General features: G+C 43.3%; 1 protein-coding gene and 1 long non-coding RNA gene across 10 annotated transcripts in view; one reads left to right on the plus strand and one right to left on the minus strand.

Moving 5' to 3' along the window:
* Positions 1-16,501, minus strand: part of erfl1 (Ets2 repressor factor like 1) — a 100,996-nt gene continuing 84,495 nt past the window's right edge. For 6 of the 9 annotated variants that reach the window (XM_084356461.1, XM_084356462.1, XM_084356460.1 and 3 more), the window contains 5 exons: positions 8,882-9,015; positions 8,058-8,292; positions 6,048-6,234; positions 4,325-4,454; positions 1-2,663 (listed from right to left, as the gene is read on the minus strand). In XM_084356461.1, coding sequence (XP_084212587.1) covers positions 1,852-2,663; positions 4,325-4,454; positions 6,048-6,234; positions 8,058-8,292; positions 8,882-9,002 — 1,485 coding nt within the window. In that variant the 5' untranslated portion in view covers positions 9,003-9,015 and the 3' untranslated portion in view covers positions 1-1,851. The remainder of the gene's footprint in view (positions 2,664-4,324; positions 4,455-6,047; positions 6,235-8,057; positions 8,293-8,881; positions 9,016-16,501) is intronic. The other 3 variants (XM_084356467.1, XM_084356466.1, XM_084356465.1) reach the window with 3 other exon arrangements.
* On the plus strand, positions 8,248-8,944 carry LOC311259356. The gene is made up of 3 exons (XR_014622854.1): positions 8,248-8,402; positions 8,482-8,579; positions 8,888-8,944. It is a non-coding gene; the product is annotated as an uncharacterized lncRNA (long non-coding RNA).

Raw genomic sequence — 16,501 nt, forward strand, 5'->3', positions numbered from 1 at the left:
TCACTATCCAGAATAATGTTTATTGCTTTTGAAGATATTAATCTTTTTCTTCTTTTTTGCACTTTCCATTTTTCCTCTTTACAGTAAAACAAAGAGAGATGACAGGTAAAACCACTGCATTGTCATTTTTGGATGTGTACACACACATACACACACAAAGGAAAACAGTATTTACAGCTGTTAGTTAGTTGTACCCCACATGGGGGTGAACTGGAGGCCTTTCCTGTAGCAACTCAACAAACATAGAGCTTTACATTAACTTTACAATAGAGCTTTCACAACTAATCGTATACCGCCACTGTTTGACAAACCATAGGCTATAAAGGCTATGAAGCTGTACAATATGGTTTAGTGTTCACTCTGTGCTGAGAGTCTGGAGGAGGGACGTTGTTTTATGAGATCTGGTAGAGCAAAGATAAACAATTTTTAAATATTTTTCCTCCCACTGTTTAATGTCCTCAAGCAAACCCGATTGCCCCGCTGCTGGCTTGGACAAAAAGCACTGATTGAAAAATAATCAAAACAGATTTTAGGGGGAGGATTTAAAAATAGAAAATGCAAAGACCAATATTATTCACATTAGACTAATTACAGTACAGTTACACTGGGTGAATGCTAACTATAAAAATAAGTCTACCGGCGTATTCTTGAACCCAAAGGGTTTGTACGTTGGGCATCTGGCAAAAATGACCAAAGGGCACAATTAATTGGGGTTGAGAAAATCAGAGACAATTCCCAGTGTGAACTCTGTCCTCATCATAGAAAAACATCTTCAGAGTGCAGATCTTCTGCCATTAATAATTTAAACTTTGATACACCTAAGCTTATAATTTTTCCAACATGTTTAAATACGGAATTAAATCACAACAATACAGCTAAATCTTATCATAGTGAATAATAATTAAATGTAATGTACACCATAATAAAATATATACACAGAAATATTCATACAAATTTCTAGATTGGGTCCAGCTCCCTCTGCTCTCTTTTTCTTTCCTTTTTTTTAGTTTTTTTTTAGAAAATGTGCAGGAAATACTTGAACCACAGGACAAAATAAATATTCACAGACTACTACAGTTAACAGCATTAGAAATATGGATTTTACCATTTGAATTAAGAAATTAGGAAACAATATCATATCAAAGAAAGTGCAAAAGAAAGTTAGGGGGCAACAATTTGATCACAGGATTACGGAAAGGAGATGATTTCGGTGAAGGAGACGTTGACCAAGAGGACCACTAGGTGGCAGTGTTTGACTATGTCTCAGGAGTCATAGTGATTATATATAGTCCAAATCTCAAGAATTACAGGACAAATCTGTAAAATTGGATCGATCTGAGCATTATTTGTTGTTCTGTTCTGTTAGTATAGGGATGTTGTTTGTTAATGTTTGTCAAGGCAGGCTTTGCTGTGCTGTAATTTACCACCTCACTGCTTTCTATCATAGCTCGGCTGCAGACAGCAAATTGTAGTCTGAGTACTGCTGGCAACACGCAAAACAAAGTCCAGGAACCATGGCGCGATCATTTGGTGTGAGAGATCAAAACAGAAAGGACAAGATGTTGATACAGGCAGCCTATACCCTAAAAACTGTGCGCCTCATATACTCCAAAATGGACGAGTCAGTAGTGTAATGGACTGTAGGCAAGTTAAAAACTTACACAGCAAACAGGGAAACAGTAATTTCAGAAGTAAAGAACATAACTGCCTTTCCTGGAAAAAGTATCATCAGGAGTGATTGGGGGAAGCTGACAGTTTAAAGCAGGAAAGTGTCTCCGAGAAAAGAAAGGAGAGAAAAAGAGAGTTATCAGAGCGCAGACTGGCAAGATGGTGGACGCAGGAGAGAATGTATTAGCTGTGTATCATTTTGAGAGTCTCTGTCTCCCTGTGTCTTTCACGCAGAGCCATGGAGGGGGAAAGTGACGGAGGCAGGGACGGGGGCGGAGGACTGATGGGCACCAGGCTCTTCAGAGGATGCGGGGAAGCTGGCGGGGGGAGAGAGGAGATGGGTGGCAGCACGCTCCCTTTCTTTCCATCCAGCACTATCTGTGATCGGTTCGCCAGGCTGGATTCCTTCCTGATGCTGAATTCGTGCTCGTTTTCGTTGTCCGAGCTGCAGTCGCTCAGATCTGTGATCTCCAGGTCTGAGTCTGACTCCGGGTCCTGCTTCACCCCTCCTCTCCTCTCCGTGGGGCTCTGCTGGCCTGTCCCAGTCCCGGCTCCCAGGCCGACTGCTCCCAGACTCAGCCCCAGCCCAGTGCCTGGAGGATTGGCCTCCACCCGTTCCCTTTCCCCCAATGACGCCCCGATGTCAGTCCGACCCAGTGACAGGCTCCCTGGGTAGGGTGGCAGGCAGAGTCTGACTGGCTGACCACCCGCCGTGCCGTTTGTCCCTCCGGTTTGCCCCGCCGCTCCCCTCTCACCTGCACCTGCCTCCCCTGGGGGGAGCACGGCGGAGAAGGGGTGAGGCAGCTGGGAAAGGCTGCTCTGCAGAGGGTTGGGGTAGAACTGGGAGGGGTAGAGGGAGCCAGGGGGCAGTTTGGGGCAGTTATTGAGAGAGAAGGCCCCTGGGAGGTAGGGGTTGAAGCCCCAGGGGTAGTCAAAGGGTGGGTTGCGCGGGTACGGGCCCAGCAGGGACGGGGGTTTGGAGTAGCACGGGGCACCTAGGATGGAGAAAATCCAGAGATGGAGGTTAGCGCTCAGAAGGACCAAAGGTTTCTTGACATACAACATCCAAGAATGTTCACTAATTATGCTCAACGGTATTAGCAATTCTAATCAGAAGCCACAGGGGCCAATTCTGGCACGGTTGCTTTTAACAAAAAAACCTGATGGTTCATTTATGCATGCCAGTACTGTGGAGTGAATCCACTTCACACCGCTGAAAACCAGATGTGAGCAGATTTTGCACTGCAGTGGAAACTAAAACTAAAATAATCTAACAACTTATAAAGCAGAGTTTACATCTTCAAAATGTCTTATTATTTAAAGGAAAACATTTGTTGACATGCTGCCCCCATCACGGCCGTGACAGTCACCTCGTTGAAACATGGAGCCGAGAAATAATAAAGAATGCATCAGCAGCCGACGCCGTGTACTTCCAGAGGTTAAGTGACTGACAGAAAGGAAACTTGCAAACTGTCGATCTCTTGTCCCCCCCCCCCCCAATGTTTTGACATGTCGCCGCATCATTTCGGATTAAGCGAAAACCTTTAGACGAAGCAAATTAAATACTGCGCCGCGTTTGAATTCAGTTCCTCGCCAGCGTCGCTTGATAACAGAGAAAGCGGATAAATTTGAGGTGATGCTGGAATTCAATTTTAATGAACAAACAAAAGCATTGCCTCACAACCTACTGTACTTCCTTCCAACTGACAACAAACTCAAAGATTCTCTCTCTCCGCTGCACCCTCCACCTCTCTCAGTCTTCCTCGCTCTCTCTCTTCCACTCTGTTATTTACTATGCAGGGCTAATTTGACAGTGGTGAAGTCTCTGCGTGCTGGGCCAGGAGTAGCTGGCAGACACATGAATATTGAATCAGTCAGGCAGGCCTCACTTGCTTATGAAAACACAGTAATGGGCGCCCACAGGCCACAAACTGAAGCCTGCACCCTCAATTAGGGCCTTCCTGCCTGGGAAGGGATTAGGACAGCGGGGACACATGGGAGGGAGAGGAGGGTGAGAAGGGAAGAAGGGGGGAAAAGGACCTGAGGACAAACAGAGTGGGGAGAGGAAGAGGGGGGCCAGATTGTGTGATGAGGAGTGCATGTGTGTGTGTGTGTGTGTGTGTGAATACATCTGTTTACACACTGGCTCTGTAGCTCTGCACATTCGTACACATTCTGATGCACGTATGGAGTGTGCGCGAGTACAAACAAAGGCAGATGCATGCACGACATCGAGCACACACACGCACGTCAACGCTGTCGACGACGGCGAGAAAAAAGGAGGACAAATCCGAATGATCCCGCTGAAAAGGTGGGTGATTTCTCCAGCCTCCGACTTGTTTCTTACCGCCGCCGATATGCATAATTCACAAGCTAACCTGGCCTCTCTCACCTGAAGCACAGCCTCACTGCGGGCTGCGATGGGACAGCCATCTCTCTTATTTCCTTTAACAATAAATGTTCATGCCTCCCCATATCCTCAATCCTCTCCCTGCTATCCTCTTTCTCTTCCTCCTCTTGTTTAAGAAGGTTTCTGTGTGTACACTGCTGCATGCTCCCTCTACACAAGCTGTCTTCCTCCTCTTTGTCTCGGGGATGCGGAGAGTTCCTATTTTTGCAGAGTTGTGGGCTAACTTTTCTCCTTCTATTAGCTCACCTGAACTGAGGAAGGGGAACGCGTCCAGTCTCAGCTTGTCTCCTTCGGGCCCTGGTGCCGTGGTCCCTCGATCAAACAGGGACGTTCCCCTGCCGGCGTCTGGCAAACGAGGAAACAGGGACTGTATGGTCTGAGCGACAAAGAAGGGGAGAAGAAAAAGATTAGAAATTAGTTTGTGTGCTTCCTCAAAAGTGCACACGTATTCCTACAAAATCTGCCCTTATGTTGCTGCTGCATTGTGGCGGGTAAAGGCATATGTTGACAGCAGCACCCTGCAGAGTGTGATGCAAACAGTGACAGAGTCGCAGCAAGGACATGATAAAAAGGGGTGTCATGGGACTCGGGGTAAAAAAGGCGGTAGGAGGACGCAGAGGCTCAGTGACTCAAAGGCAGGAAGAGTACAGAGTCAAATGGAGACCAGCGATTAAGATTGTGGGCACAAAGGATAAATGAGGAGGAGAGAGAGGGATTGTGGGACAGTTTGTGTGAAGGGACACTGAGATCTGAGAGAATGACATCCATTCAGGATGTAGGGCAGCTGTGTGTGTCGGTGTGTGCTTGTCATTTTCTTTTTTTTTCTGTTTCAAATACGTGAAGGAGAAGGAGGTGAAGGTGGTGAAAGAAATGGAACAGTTGAATCTCAGGAATCAAGGGGACAAAGGGGGGATTTTTTTTCCCCTAGCAGGACTTTGGATCAATAGTATCTGTCACAGCGCAGCCCCAAGTTTGAAAGGCGAGACTGTACTCCCAAGCTGCGAGATCTGCGTTGCTTAACAAACCGCATTAATGACCCGCCATTGATCTGATGTGACGTGACCCCCTTTGCTTTCTATTTCTTTCATTTTCAATCGATGACAGATGGATACGCCATCGGAGACGGGGATGAGAGAAGGAGGGGATAACGTCTTCTTTTGTTTTAAGGACAAGTTAAAACCGTCCCCCCCCCTCCACCGTCTCCTTCAGAGTCAGCGTCGCCTTATCCCATCTTAAGGATAGCGCAGACAAATGACGGATGATTCTCCCTTACTGTACTTTCAAGTTTACGTGCACTTTCTAGGACGTTAGAAAATGATCTGCACACTGGCTCTCACACCCAAGCTAAAAAATACAGCTATATCCATAATGTAGAGTAGAAATTAAAGCGTTCAAATCGATTTGTTCATTGCTTTATTTTCTCTTAATATTGCATTGCTTTAGTAAAGTCATAACAATATTTTAGAACTAAATTAGGAAAAATTCGGTCATGCTTCCCTCTTTCTCTGTGTGCTCAATTTATCTCTGTAAAAATTTCACAATCTCTCAGGGCAAAATAATAAGTATTCTATTACTATCATCATTAGAGAGTGAATAAAAGATAGACACGATGAATACCGCCCATTCTCTTGTAAAAAGTGAACGCACAGCAGGGGCCTGAGAAATAGAACGGCAAAACCACTCGAGTGAAGTGGATTCGATTACCTGAATTAAATCACTATTAATAAAAAATTAAGTTCTCCCCTGTCTTTCTTTGTTCAGTTTTGTGCTTTTTTAAATTCAGTGTGTATTATTCGAAGAGTTAAATCGGTTATGGCTATATTTTAAATTTCAGTCTGTGTGAGTCTCATTTTCTCAGATGTGTCAGATGGTTAATTTCCTATAAGTTTGACACTTTATTATCTGCATATTTATCTCACAACATATACCCCTCTACCAACCCCACCCTTTTCCAGTCCCTCCATCCTACCCTTCGTACCTCTGGGCTGCAGTCTGGTGCGGCGGAGCCCCCGTTGAAGTGGTTTTGGGCCAGAAAGAAGGGAGAGTTGGCCATGTCGAGGATGGGGTAGTTCACCAGCACGACCTTACTGAAGTTAAACTTGTAGGTGAACCGCTTCCCTTTGGTTTTGTGCAAAATGCGCTTGTTGTAGTAATACCTGCAAAGGGAGGAGGGAGGAGGCAGAGGATATCGAAGGAGGGATGGAGTGAGGGGATAAAGGATAAGGGAAAAAGGAAGAGGAAAAGGAAAAAGAGGAGGGAAGGATTAATATAATGCTCACATCAAGGTTTTGTGTTTCAGCGCTAACAGAAAAGAATAAGTAAACAACTCGAGCGCTGTAGGGCGAGCGCTATGCTGATTTCCCACTGTTTTTATTCATCTCCTCCTTCCTCAAATCAATTCAAGTCTGACTGCCTTGATTCAATACGATGTGGTTCTTTAAAGGGAAATTTTATTCAGCTGTTAACAGACAAAAAGTCAAAAAGCTTGATCCCTTGGAGCCTCGGAGGCCCTTGACATACAGTGACTGTTACAACAAAAACAAAACAATGAGACACAACACTCCTTTCATTATGCACAAGACTATTTATCAATTCAAAAATAAGGGGTATTCATTGTGATAAAGGATATGTGTTACGACATTAAGATAAAGGGAAAGGAATCACAATCTTGAAAAATACTGGTGTGTTGAAATGAGAAGCCAAGTGTATTTCTAGTGAGTAAACAAATTGATTTTATCCAGATAAACACAAATTTGTCGCCGTTAAGGCGAAAACGACGGCTGTGGAATTTAATCTGCATCATCAGGAGCCCTTTGGACTCTGAGACACGATCTCCAGCCCAGGTGATGTGTAAATAAATGTAAATGACACTGAGAAGCTGGCACAGCTTCCCACAGCAAAGCACATTTACAAAAAGGCGGGACAACAAGAGCCGTCTCCATGGTTACGACCTCAGGTGTCTCCCGCTGGGCATGTTGAGCTGCCGTCACGCCAGCTTCCTTTGCCACCCACTGAGGTGTCACAACGTACAGCCTGCCAGGATGTCGGGTTTGATCGGCAGTAAAGGCAAAACATAGTGCCATCTGGCTCAGGTGGAGGAGCCGAGTGCTCAGGTGGGGGGAGACAAAAAGAAAGAAATATCTGCGACCGCGTCATCGCGAGGTAGAAGTTTAAATCTCGTGCGCGTTTGGGTTTCTTTGCTTTAAAGTGCACCAAACACAGAATGCATTAGACAACCTCAGCATTAAATACTGGTGAGCAACGCCTCATTATGCAGATGCACAATATGAATACACACAGCAGCATGTAAGTATCAGCATGTATCCACAGTGGCTGCGCCCGGTGCAATGATGTGTACGTGTTTTGCTTTGCGTGGCAATTGTGCCGTGGCCCTTAATTGAGCAATTAAGTGAGGCTAATTAAGAAGGCTAATTGTGGCCCCAGCCAATTCATAACAATTAGACTCTGACGACAGCCCCCATTAACAAGAGGCCAAAGGAAAGTGGGAGGAGGGGGGGTGGCGTGGGGGAACAAGTCGGGGTAGTGTGTATTTGCATAAGCAAACTGTGTGTGCGGTTGGGGGTGCTGACTGCTGAAGGTACGGAGTGTGGACAGAATTGTTTTAATCACCTTCGGCGAGTTCGGTGCCGAGCGGTTTCCCTGTTCTCCACTCTTAAGAAGAAGAAGTCCAAGCAATTTCACACTGGGGCTTAATTTTGAAATCCCTATTGAATTTTTTATTTGGCAGCTCAATGGTGAACTTTCCATTAGGATGTCCACAGATAAGGAGAAATTGAGGGTATTGACGTTCCCCAGGAAAAGCCCAACCTTTATCTTTCCATTAAATCGACATGAAAAAGAGATTCAGTCAAACAAGAGTAAACAATTTATGTAAACCGTGGGGTGATACACATCTTGATTTATCTGACACCCACAGTGTTATTGCTTGACATTCAACACATCGTGTACAAACACATACCTCAGTGCCCTGCTCAGTTTGTCATAGTTCATGTGAGGTTTGCATTTCCTTATCCCCCACAGCCGAGCCACCTCGTCTGGATCCTTGATAACGAACTCTCCGTAGTCCCCCTGCCAGGCGATCACACCGTGGTACTCCTCCTTCTGCAGCAGCTCCAGGATGAAGTGCCACAGCTGGATCTGTCTGGACCCGGGGCTCGACTCGGGCTTGTAGGCCCAGTCCGGGAAGGCGAACCCTGGGCAGAAGGGAGCAGGAAAGAGAGGAGGAGGACGAGGTTAAGGCCTGTCATTTGTCCCGCTGCTTGCCGAGGGGGATTGCTGTCTGAATGACTGATGAGTGATGGAGGTGAGGGATGATGTGTTTAATATCACAGCACGTGCCTTGAGCAATGTTAGTCTGCGCTAATGCCCTCTAGCCTCAACAGATTGGTCAGCGGGATGATGACAGCTCGCTGGGAGAGATCTGATTGATGCTGCTCGGGCCTGAATTCTAAAAGCCGACTGTATGCACATCAGAGATGCAGTTAAGTAGCTTTCTGACTCGTCCTGAAGTGAATCTGGCACTAACTAGCCTTGTGAAAACATTAGACATTCAACCAATTACTACCAGAGACTGAATTTGTTTACCAATGTTGGTGCATATGGTAAATTTTCAGATGAATTTTAACACGTATCACTGAGATTTTGATGATGATGGTGATGTTTTATCAGAGCTGAACTTTTCTGGCTGTCTGGTTACACTCAATTTTTTACACACGCGATCTGATTCAGGGATGTGTTTAAAGATGTTTGCACATGCATGAGTATTTTTAACAAAATACGTACCTTTAGGCAAGCCCGATGCACCAAATAAACCAGAAGAAATGTGCATGAGTTGGGACTGACCTGGCGTCCAGAGCGCAGGCACCGGGGGGAGCAGCAGATCACTGACGCAGTTACAGTCCATGCCTCCACAACACCTGAAACAAAGCAGAGAGACGCAGTTGAAGTCACTAAAAGTACTAAATTACTTGGCTTCAACATATGAATCTAAACCATTATGAAAAATGAGAAAACCATGAGAGGTTTCATCGAAAAGTATTTGCTGAAGCAAGAGCGAGCTACCCAGCAGCAGCAGCGAGTTGAAGTTTTGGAGTGTAAACTTTGTTGAAACTGCAGGTATTGCATAAGGGTCTGAGGGCGCAATGTGAGTTCAAAAACATACCTTAAATCGAAGCGAAATATGGCAAGGTTATGTTTTATATGTCTTTGGTAGAGATCAGGTGTTTGATGGATGTTATCTTGTGTGGCCACCTGAGGCCACGTCTGATGCAACACGGTGGACATCCCTATAGTGCATTTATGAACAGGAGGAATTAAATAGACTTTTGAAAACTGGGTCAAAGTTGAGCCGGACTATATATTAAAAATGGGACTTTTTAAAAGATAATGTGGTTTCATAATTAAGAACTGCAAGTCAAAGATGTCTGTGTACGAAGTTGTGTTCAGGTACGCCGCAAGGAGTTGAAGAAACTGGCAGGTTTAATGGTTGAAAAGAGGCAAGACTTTATTTCTTTTTTATTATTATTATTTTCGGCCTTTTCTTGGCTTTATTAACAGGATAGACAAAGTGACAGGAAACAGAGACAGAGAGGGGATGACAAGCATCAAAGGGCCAAGGGTCAGATTTTAACCCAGCCTCTGTACATGGGGCACACGCTCTACCAGCTGAGCTCCCTGGGCGCCCCGAGACTTTTTTTCTTATGTTATCGTTGGTGTCGATTTTCTGATTGATGATTAAATGGCTATACTGTTCAGTAAAATGTCTTTATTCTTCACTGACTTTTTCTGGTTGGATAATTATAAAATACGTGAGTTCTGTTACAAGTTTTTCGTTCGCAAATGTGAGAAATTATGTTGTTTACCAAATGTTTCATCATCGAAACAATATATTTGATGTCTTATAAGTCCATGTTCGCTGGGTACTTCTGTATGTGTATGACGCAAATTAACAAAAACTACTTCATTGGCGATTCAGAGTCTCTCTCTCTGAAGCAATAACTGACTCGCATCTATTAAAAAAGACATTTTAGTTTGTCTGTTTAATGTCTCAACTGCCATTTTGCACCGTTCTGTTTTACAAACACAACTGAGCACCCTGAAAGCACCACAGGTGTGCATGAACAAACTGTTGATCAACTTGCATCATGCTCCTTTTTTTTTACATATAAGCGAGCAAGTGATCCGAACACATCATAAACAATAATGTGCACGCGTGTGAGCGTGGTTGCTTTGTTAAACGACGGCTAATAAAGTCTCCTAAATGAATGCATATAGACATCTACTGACAGGAGGAGAAAGTAAGGAGCTTTCAGTGTTTCCATGGCGAGCGAGGGGACGGGATCTAGTTTGGATATCACAGTTTCATCAGGGTTGTTTTACAAAGCTCAGATGGAAGAGATGCCCTGCTGCTACACTGGTATCTTTAATGCTGGCCTCTCTATCTCTCCCTTCACTCTCTGCCTCTATTTAATTATGCTCTGTGAATTTTGGATTTTCCCTCCAGCATTGAAATGGAACGTGAATTATTAAGGTGTGTTTGTATAAATTATTATTGCTAACTCCAGGCATTTCTCTCTCTCTCTCTCTCTCACTCACTCACTCTCTGACCGACTCTCTCTCTCTCTCTCTCTATCTTTCTATCTATCTCTCGCTCGCTCTCACCCTGCTTCTAGCCTTTGGATTGTGGCCCCCTCTCACTCTCTCCTCCCTCTCTTCATCTTTCTTGTTTTCAAGCCGCTCCTTCTGTCTTCAAATATAGAGTCGGCATTCATCCTATCTCACTCACATATTTTTCTCTCTCTCATCATTCATGCTACCATTCCTTATTTTTCATCTTTATCTCTCCGCGTCTTGTGTCTCTGCCTACACTCCCTTTCCCGTAATGAGTCAAAGTTATCACGGGGGCTCAAATAACAGCTGTGAGTTGGATCTTCACAGAAAGCTCCTCATTTTCACGTGGGATTGTTCCACAATATTATTCTACGCGTAGCTTGTGAGGGATCATTTTGTATTCAGCGTGGACACGTTGGCCTTTGCGTGATTATAGAAACGTATGTCCCTCCATTAAAATGCTGATGTCTAACCTGAACGTCTGAGTGAAGGCCTCTCAGAGTCTTTAGAAAATAAGATATTCTTTGTGTTTGAGGTAGTAATCTATAAGTTTTCCTCTTCCCTGTGGGCTACAGGTCATCAATACTATATCATCTCTTTCATTTTCCATATTCTCGTGGTCCACAGTATGTATACGCTCGTCTCCTCTGAGGACGTGCGCTCCTATCTGTCAGGATTCCTCCAGCGACCTCTCATACCGCCTACGTGCCGCCTATATCTATATATATCCATCCTCCCTTTCCCTATCCAACTGTGTATCTATACAGGTGAATCCTCCTTTCCTCTTTCCCACCTCCTTTCTATTCACACACCTATCCACTGTCTTCTCTCTCCCCTCCCTCCCGACCCACCCATCTCCTTTTCTCTCCCTCTCTCCTGCTCTGTGTGTTTTGCTTCGGCGCAGTAATTTTCCGTTTGATTTCGGAGGTAATGCATTTTTTACAAATCAAAGAGGAAGCCAGGCTGCCCCCCCCTCCCTCCTCCTCTTCCTCCACCCCTCCCTCCCTCCCCTCCTCCTCCTTCTCTCCCTCCCTAGTCTCTCGTTCTCGCCCCCCACGGCCCCCCAGGCCAGAGAGGAGATAAAGGAGCCCCCATCATTTCCTTGTTAGTTTTGATTTGGGCAGCGCAGGGCTTTCAAGTTCCCCCCATCACCCCCAGAAACATTATAACTAGCAGCCCAGGGAATACCGCTCCTCGTACGCACACACTCGTACACACACACGCATGCATGCACAGACTGTCAGATACAGACGCTCGCAGATTGTAATGGATTGTACATGCACAGTAAACACACAGTCTCGAGCAGATATGCCACAAATACACAGGTATTCAGGTAGCGCGCGCACACACAGAGTGAGAAGCAGCACACGGAATAAGACATGGAGCCCATAGATATTGACTGAATCAATATAGACACACTAACACACATCTCAGCGAGCTGAAAGACAGAATGCACTTTGTTTACTAAAGATGCGGTGGTACCGATGGAGCACAGAGACAAAAACACAGATGCTTTTTGGACACAACGGTCCAAACAAAGGACCTCTACGCTACAAAAGGCCACCTATAAATCCAAGTGAGGATGATGGATCACACATTTACCAGTGACAATGGTAAACACATACAATAGAGGGGTTACTATAGAGAAGTCACATCATGACAATAGCACCTTCCCCGCTCAAAGGAAACCTCACTTGTGCTCCTCCACATGTTGTGGAGTGTTTGCCCACACTAGTTTTGGCAAACACACACTCATGCTGCAAACCCTCTGGTGCGTTGATGAGTCAGAGGCTTTTGATAAGTCAGTTGAAAGAGTGTGGTGGTTTTAGGGACAGTTTTTCCCGTGTCTTTAGGACGTTACGAAGCAAAGACTCACACGCTTAGGTCAAGGCTGAAAGGTGATTGTGCTGTTGGTGTTATCGCTGCTCGACTTTCAAACAACCGCGCACAAAGTCTCAACTTTAAAGCTGCAATACATGATTTTTTGTTTGGCCACTTGGGAGCGATGGAAACAAGCTGTAAACACTGAAATACTATCAGCATCGAGTTAATATGGTGAGCTCGTAATCTCACAGCTGCTTATTTACACATCCAGTGGAGCAACATTTGCATTCGCTTGGAGTTTTCCTTCTGGCCACTTGGTCAATGTAAAGTCCAATATTCTCTCCCTTTCAACTCTTTTTTCCCCTCCACCAACTCCTGAGCAAAGTATATCATTATACGATGGGGGTTTTCATGAGGAAAGCGGCCTATTACATCAGGAAGCGAGATGAAGGCAGTGAAAGTGAAACAAATCAGTAAAGTTGGGAACATAAAACCAAAAAAATTAGCTGAAAGACGCTAAACTGCTTCACAGAATTGAGGGGAACTGCAGAGTTGGGATGTAATTCTCTGCTGGCTGGTTCATCACTACATGACACTACATGACAATGACAAGCTTTAACTCTCTTGTATTCTTCATCTTTATTCTTCTGAATTTATAACTTTTGTAGTTTGTACTCTTTGTGTCCTGTGTTTATTGCATTGTTTTATTGTATTTCCACCAGTTAAGCAAGTATACAGAAATACAGTTTGTTTGCATGCCTGCTTGATGTGAAACTCCCTTCATGAAGACAATATAGAGCACCTGCAGCAATGAGAAACATCTTGAAGCAATCTTTAATTCGCTCTCCTGTCATCTCATTAAAACTGACTTTTCATGAAATATAAGTGATTGCTGCTGTTTTATACGTCTATCTAAGATACTCATTCATAGTTATTATTTTTGCACTTTTATCCCAACTGTTTATTATTACCAACCTACTTATTTACTACTGATAGTTTCTTCTTCCTCAAGTAATTTTCGTCTTAAAATCATGACCAATTATTTGACATATGACCCTAAAAATGCAGATACTGCACTGTCTAAAGTTGTTTTACCTGAAGATCTAAATCTAATTTGGTTTTCTTATTATATTGTTATTTAATTAATTTAATGTGTGCATGTTTAAAAGTTGAAATAGATGAGTAATTTAGACAAATTAAAGAAATCTTCAAGTTATATTTTGTGAGATTTAACCTAAAGAGCAAGACAGAACTTAGAAATGTTATCACAAGATAAACCAGAAATGTAAAAGTTAAATTTCTTGTCCTAACTCAATTTTGATCAAAGTTGTAGTTACTTCATTTTGGCCTTGTAGGGAAGCATAACAGAGGCAGTTCTTAAGTGTATTGACATCTGTGTGTGAGAACTGTCTTTTTTTTATGCCATGTTGTTTGATTTGAAGCCAAAGATGAATTTCTATCTTAAAAATATGATTCTTATTTCTATTAGAGTGATTAGAGTAATATTATGTCACCTGATTCATGTTGATGGGAATAACCTGCTGAGATTATAGCCAAAAAAGAAAGTCTTATTAAATATGCTCATAATTAGGATAAGGTCAGGGTAAAGGTCTTCTAAAGAAATGTGGAAAGTCAGTCAAAGAAACTGATGTCATTACTTTTAGCTCCAAACTTGATGCAACACTGGGGTACCTGCTGGTGTCCGTGCTGTGGTTTCCAGAACAAGCAGTCAGGATTTAATGATTCAGGTGTTTGGAAGAGACCAGTATATGGATGTGTATTTGGATCACAACATCTTCATACCAAACAGGACCATGCTGACGCAAGTTTGCAACCAGGCTGGTAATCTACAGGGCCGGGCCCGTCAAAAGAACTGGTGTAATTGTGGTGCCGAGGTTAGTAGGCCACTGATGGGCATGAAAAGGAAACAGTGAGAGGAATATACTGTAGTACCAACTATGTTTTGAAATTCTGCAGAGTGACTGGGGTAGAGGGAGGAAGGGGGGCAGCCTGACATTCAGGCAACATTGTGTCTCCAGTGTTGTCTAAAGAAGGAAAGAGTGATGGGTCACGATATAAAAAGATAGAAAAATATGAGAGGCATGAAGAGTCTGGCCTCTCCCGCTTTCTTTTTCCACTAGATGAAACAGGCTCTGTACATCTGTCTCATCTTCCTTTTTTTCGGTTGCCCCTGAAAAAGGCCCAACTGAACCCTCTCTCTCTCCCTCTCTCTCTACTTGCCTCTCTCCCGCTATCTCTGTCTCTCCCTCTCTCTCTGTTCCTCTCCCTGGTTAGCTCTGACACACTGGTCAGCCTCAGGGTGGAAGAACAGAGGGACTCTGCTATGGGTTTGTTAGAGGAGATGGAAAGAAGGAGAGAGGAGGAACGAGGAGGGGAGACAGAGTAGAGAGAAGGAGGAGGAGGAGGAGGAGGAGGAGGATGAAGGGAGGAGGAGGGGGAGGTTTGGTCAGGAAGATGGAAAAAGAACCTGTCCATACAAATGTTAAGGAGAAAAGTCAACGATGAATCAAATTTGATCACAGTAGTGGCTTAATATTCTTCTGATTTAGCTAAATCTGTTAAATAAAATAACATTTCTGTGAATAATAATTTATCTTTGACATGCCAAAATATACAGCATGATATTAATATGCTGTTTAATTTCTATCTAATCTGAATCTTCACACAGAAAATGATCTGACTTATGACTTTTTTGTACAAATAAATAAGAATGGTTCTCCAGTGAGTATGAGGTACAAGGGATGGGATATAAGTTTGTCGGAAAACTTTAAGACTTTTAATTTAACCAACAGAAGGAATGACGAAAAACATAATTACACTCCTCCAACAAATAAGCATCTTCTAAGCTTAACCAAAACACATTTTCCTGTATTTAACCCCCCCAAAAATTCACAAGAAACTCAAAAAATGTTTCTCTTTGTAATTAACTGATATGCGAAAATGTTGCAAAAAAATAGTCACTTTTTACGAAATATGACATCCATCATTGCACTTTTCGTGGGTTGCTGTATAAACCACCCGATTTGTCTCTAAGAAGTGTACATTTCTATACAACTAAGTTGCAACAGCAAATAGGGAAAAACCAACCAAATTATATTTTCTATTAACATAACAAAAATTATTTTAATTAACGTAGCTGGCAAGTCTTGCATTGGCGATACTGAATGCATGCTATGATTCACTAGATGAGATACATTTAAGGCTTTTTAACTCATTACCCTCTTGAGTGCTTCAGACTTTTTCAACGATTTTGAGCGAGTAAGATCCCTAAACTGAAGAGCGCCAGAGGGATACGGCTTTCCACACCCGAGCAGCACTCCTTGCATCCTGTTTCTGACTGTAGCTGTTAACCTGTTTTCCGCCAAAAATAGGCAATCTCGCCATACACTATCCACTCATAGTGACTACAACAAACAGAAAGTGGTGCACTTGGCTACGGTTAGGTAAAGATCAAAGTCTGCTTTAATAAGTCAGCTTTTTTATTATCGTTTATCCAAAATGATCATATTTCCCTAATCTTAACCAAAGTGCTGTGGCCTGCCTGAGTCAGGATGTGAACCCTGGACTCTGGTGTGACAGTCCTGCATTTTGTATGCCCACCATCACACCCAGTCACCTTGTTGAGTCTCCTGCACGGTACATAAATGTAGTGTTTCATTCAGTCAAAGACACATTGTCTGTGAACATAATCCAGTAATTATAAAATAAATGTAGTAACTTTATAAAGTAAATTTCTATGTGACAGGGTTGAAACTACAGCGGAATGGGATTACACTGGATTAAAGATAAGAGATTAAATGGACTAAATCAATTAATTACAATGAAATGGTGAAAACTAACTAAACAAATAACTATAATAATTTGGTCCAATGTTTAACAGTCAAAAGAGCTGCATACGCTAACACGATAATGGCTATATTGCAACTTTTGCTGCAGCTAAATTTCCAC

Source organism: Pagrus pagrus, assembly GCF_965226575.1.
Source record: "Pagrus pagrus genome assembly, chromosome: 7".
In the NCBI taxonomy this organism is placed as follows: Eukaryota; Metazoa; Chordata; class Actinopteri; order Spariformes; family Sparidae; genus Pagrus; species Pagrus pagrus.